This window comes from Gekko japonicus, unplaced genomic scaffold (assembly GCF_001447785.1).
Source record: "Gekko japonicus isolate JY-2015 unplaced genomic scaffold, Gekko_japonicus_V1.1 scaffold639, whole genome shotgun sequence".
Taxonomy (NCBI): Eukaryota; Metazoa; Chordata; class Lepidosauria; order Squamata; family Gekkonidae; genus Gekko; species Gekko japonicus.
In genome coordinates this window covers 52,188-57,310 of record NW_015176471.1, presented here as the reverse complement: position 1 = coordinate 57,310, position 5,123 = coordinate 52,188, and the positions used below count along the sequence as shown (strand labels likewise).

The following is a 5,123-nucleotide window of genomic DNA, read 5'->3' as shown; positions in this document are numbered from 1 at the left end:
TTAAAAAAATAGCCTACCTGGAGAAATAGTGGTCAAGTTTTCAAGAAGACAAACCAGAGATGCCATTTTAAAAGCAACATCAGCAAGTGAAAATGGGAAATGTAACCATTAAAACTTTAAAGGACATTCCATTTGAAATTAGACAAAAGAGGAAAAATTACAAGGACTTAATTTCTTTTCTTCAAACTAATGGGATATCGTACAGTTGGGCGGTTCCGGAGGGTGTCATCTTTAAGATCAACGATAGAAGGGAGAAGATAGACTCCACTTTTAAAGCTGAAGAATTTTTGGAACGTCAGCTGGGGACAGATGGAGTCTAAAGAGGGAGAATCGAAGTCGAGTGACTCTGCTACCTCGGGAACGGAGGAGGATTCTGCGGCAGAAAAGGGTGCAGGACCTGCCAGAGTGGTATACAATTTTAGAGACAGAAAGCCGAAGTAAAGGCAGAAGGACTTGGAAAATGGCCTTTTGAAGCAAAGAATAAAAAGATGATCAGAGACTTCTCTCATAACAACTAACAAAATAACATACAAGAAGCGAATTGTTATAAGCAAGAACTCAACAAGTATATTGTGATAATAAAACTATTGGTACTAGCTTCTCTTATGTTCTTATGTCTGGGGCAGTGACGCTCTGTCTTGGTGTTTGGGGGGCAAGAGTGGGAGGGCTTCTGGAGTTCTGGCCCTGCTGGTGGACCTCCTGAGGGCCCCTGGGTTTTGACCACTGTGTGACACAGAGTGTTGGACTGGAGGGGCCATTGGCCAGATCCAGCATTGCATCTCTTATGTTCTTATGTCTTGGGCAGTGACGCTCTGTCTTCTTGGTGCTTGGGGGGCAAAAGTGGGAGGGCTTCTGGAGTTCTGGCCCTGCTGGTGGGCCTCCTGATGGCCCCTGGGTTTTGGCCGCTGTGTGACACAGACCGTTGGACTGGATGGGCCACTGTCCTGATCCGACATGGCTTCTCTTATGTTCTTACATATTCTTAAAGATAACACAAAAGGTATCCTTACCTAGTGCTTCTGAAATCTGATGTAGGTTAAAATGGTTATCGTTTCTATCTAGACTTGGAGCTGGTTGGATTCATCGACATAGCAGATATTTCCAGTCCCCCCGTGCTATCGAGGCACTTGGTGTTGCCCATCGCCCTCAACAAAGGTGAGTTCTTGTGCCTCGCCCTCACCAGCAGTGGCGGAACTTTGTTGGGCTTACAGCTGTGTCCTGATTCTCTTTTATCATCCTCCTTCCCAGAAGGTGACGAAGTGGGGCCGGGAATCACCGACGATGCGGAAGACGAGAATTCGGCCAATCAGATTGCGGGCAAGAGCCCCAACTTCTGCGTGCTCTTGCATGGGAGCTTGAAGGTGGAGGGCATGGTGGCCATTGTCCAGTTAGGGTACGGAGGTGGCACTTGGCATGGGAGTTTCGGGGCATGGAGGTGGAACGGCTTTGTTGCATTCTGGCCCGGAGATGAACCTTCGGGTTCATCAGACTCAGGCACTGACTTCCCGTATGGAAAAGAACCTGGACTAGCTCATGAGGGTTCGTGAAGTGGAGATCCACTGAGAAATGGCTTCTTCCCTCTGCTTCAGGAAGCAGGACTCCCAGAGGCCTCTGGGAGAAAGATCCCTTCTCAGTTTTGGAGGTTTCTCCAAGTCAGGTGCAAACAGGCAACACTTTAAACCAGGGGTGGCCAAACTGTGGCTTGGGAGCCACATGCGGCTCTTTCACACGTATTGTGCGGCTCCCGGCAGGGCAGCTGGGGAAGCGAAAGGGAGGCATGCCTCCCCGATCGGTCTTCCCTTCCCCAGCCACTGTCCTTGAAAAAGAGAAGTTTCTGGAAAGTGCTCTCTCAGCCCCACCGGCCTCACAGGGTGTCTGTTGTGGGGAGGGGAAGGGAAAGGAGTTTGTAAGCCGCTCTGAGACTCCTTTGGGTAGTGAAGGGCAGGGTATGAATCCAATCTCCTCCTCTTTTTCCACCTCCTCCTCCACCACCACCTCCTTCTCCTCCTCCTCCTCCCTCTTCTTCTTCGTCTTCTTCTACTTCTTCCTTTCCCCTCCATCACTTCCCCATCTATTTGCTTTCTTTGTTTCTCTTTCTCTCTTTCTACCGCTTTCATTCTTTCTTTTCACCTCTCTCTCTCTTTCTCTGACAAATAAATATCATTAGCAAACAGATAAGTATCATTGGACAAACAAATCTCATTATCAATATCTGTTTTTACCCCTTTTTGTTTTTATTTTTGGCAGTCTCATTGAATGTTAATAAGAACGTACGTGTGATATTTGTCTCGCGGCTCTCAGACATCTGACGTTTATTCTACGTGGCTCTTGCGTAAAGCAAGTTTGGCCCCCCCTGCTTTAAACCTTCCCAAGAGAGGAGAAAGTGATGCCCAGGCTCTGATTATTTCAATTTCAATTTATTACGGGTCTATGTGACCGAAGTCTTGACCAAAAAGAGAATGCAAAAGGGGTAAAATAAGTACATAAAATTGACATAAAATATGACAAGTACATAGTCACAATCAGTAAACATATAAAACCCAGGTATAGCCCAGAGAATAAAAAGACCTAACTACACTTGGGGCGGAGCCAACTAACTAAAATCCTCCGAAGATTGAGAGTCGGTGTAGGTGTCAGCAAAGATGATAGTTTTCGATGTTTCTCGAGAGCAGCAACCTTAGCCAGGAACCGCGCCACGTTAGCCGTTATCAGTCCATCGGCATTTGAATCCGATAACAATACTGAGAGCACCCAAGGTTGCGAGGGAAGATTCATCTTCGTGAGAATAGGAGTGATATATATCCCTCTATCTTGAGTCCAATGGGGACAGGTTCTGATTATTCTACCCTCAGGAAACGCATCCATCAATGCAGAAAGAGCCCGACGAGAACTGGCTGTTCTGCTGATGGGTGGTTGTTTCTTTTTGCTTTTTCCTTTTAGGCCAGAATGGTACGGGATGCTGTATTCCCAAGCCGACAGCAAGAAGAAGTCAAACCTGATGATGTCTCTCTTTGAGCCGGGCCCAGAACCTCTCCCTTGGCTGGGCAAGATGTCCCAGCTGGGCCCCATCTCAGGTACCGGCTGTCCTTGTTGGTTCTCTCCAGAATCGAAAGGGAGGGGGGGAGGTGACAGGGCTTGGTGGCAGAGCCCCTCCTTTCCATGGGGAATTAATTATGCACGGGGTGGAAAGAGTTCACAGTAACAACGACAAATATTTATTTATTATTTATTAATTAGATTTTTATCCTGCCCTCCCGCCGAAGCGGCTCACACAAAAAATAAGTTTATTGTCTTAGCCATTGGCCATAACAAATCACAGCATGATAAAATAAGAATCACATCCAACTACAGAAGGGTGGAGAGAGTTGAAATTTTCCTCCCTCTCCCAAAATACTAGAACGGGAGGGCATCCAATGAAGTCGATGGGCAGTCGATTCGGGACGGGCGAAAGGAAATAACTTCTTAGCACGGGGAGTGATTAGAATCTTGGATTCGCTGCCAGAGGATGTCCTGGCCACAGGCACAGGCAGCTTTAAAAGGGGATCATGCAGATTCATGGAAGAGAGGTGTACCAGTGGCTACCAGCCCTGGTGACTCAGGGTAACCTCCGTGTTCAGACGCACAAAGCCTCTGAATCCCAGAGTCAGGAGGCAACATCAGGAGAAGGCCTTGGCCTCTACGCCCTGTTGTTGGCCCTCCAAACGAACTGGTTGGCCACCGTTTGGTGTAGCAGTTAAGAGCACCTCTACGCCCTGTTGTTGGCCCTCCAAACGAACTGGTTGGCCACCATTTGGTGTAGCAGTTAAGAGCACCGACTCTAACCTGGGAGAACCGAGTTTGATTCCCCACTCCTGCACATGCAACTGCTGGGGTGACCTTGGGTCAGTCACAAATATTTTCAGAGCTGTTCTCTCACAAGCAGTCCTCGAAAGAGCTCTCTCAGCCCCACCTACCTCACAGGCAGTGTTCCCTCTAAGCTGAGTTAGTGTGAGCTAGCTCAGAGTTTTTTAGCCTCCGGCTCACACATTTTTGTCCTGGCTCATGAAGGATGGCTCCAGGGAAAACTAATTTATGCGGCAGCCAGATTGCTTGCTCACAACTTAAATGCCAGTAAGCTCACAAAGGAGATTTTTTGCTCACAAGACTCCACAGCTTAGAGGGAACATTGCTCACAGGGTTTCCGTTGTGGAGAGGGGAAGGGAAAGGAGATTGTAAGCTGTTCTGAGACTCCTTCAGGTAGTTGTCAGCTAGCTGCCATAGAAGACTGGGAGGCAGTTGGTTCCCCCCCCCCTTCTCCCCTGGCATCTGCGCATGCCCTATCTTCCCTGTGTATGATTTTGTCTCATGCATTCCTGTCTGTAAACGCTAGGCAACGCTTATCTGCAAGGTTAACAGGTGTGTGGGGGAGCTGCTTTGCCAACTGTATAATGAACTGCACCGTGTGAAGCTGTAATTGTTTAGGTTTTAAGGAACGTTGCTTCTCAGGCTTTTGAGCGCGTAACCTGGAGTCTGCCCACTCGGCGGGAATGGAGATTATTGGTTATTACCCTGTTTGAATGTCTTACATTATTCCTTGCCCACCCTGGCCCAGGCATTCTGGACAGTGAACTTGTTCCTGCTCTATCATAGCTTTAATAAAATACTACTTTGCCTAAACGTGTATTGAATTAATAGCTGTGGGGGACCGGACAGTAGTGAAGGTCAGGGTATAAATCCAGTCTAATGTAATGTTTCTAATAAATCTAATGTATTTAGCTTGGAAAAATGATGGCTGAGGGGTGACATGATCGAGGTTTATTAGATTATGCATGGGATAGAGCAGGTAGAGAAAGAAGTACTTTTCTCCCTTTCTCACAATACAAGAACTCGTGGGCACTCCCATGAAATTCCTGAGCAGTCAGGTTAGAACAGATAAAAGGAAGGCCTTCTTCACCCAAAGAGTGATGAACACATGGGATTCACGGCCACAAGAGGTGGTGGCGGCTACAAGCATGGACGGCTTCAGGAGGGAATTGGATAAGCATATGGAGCAGAGGTCCATCAGTGGCTATTAGCCACAGGGTATAGATAGGAACTCTCGGTCTGGGGCAAGGGATGCTCTGTCTCCTTGGTGCTGGGGGGGG

General features: G+C 47.8%; 1 protein-coding gene across 1 annotated transcript in view; it reads left to right on the top strand.

Moving 5' to 3' along the window:
- Positions 1-5,123, top strand: part of VWA9 (von Willebrand factor A domain containing 9) — a 21,262-nt gene that overhangs the window by 10,615 nt on the left and 5,524 nt on the right. The window contains 3 exon segments of the mRNA XM_015427135.1: positions 1,063-1,155; positions 1,249-1,393; positions 2,941-3,074. Coding sequence (XP_015282621.1) covers positions 1,063-1,155; positions 1,249-1,393; positions 2,941-3,074 — 372 coding nt within the window.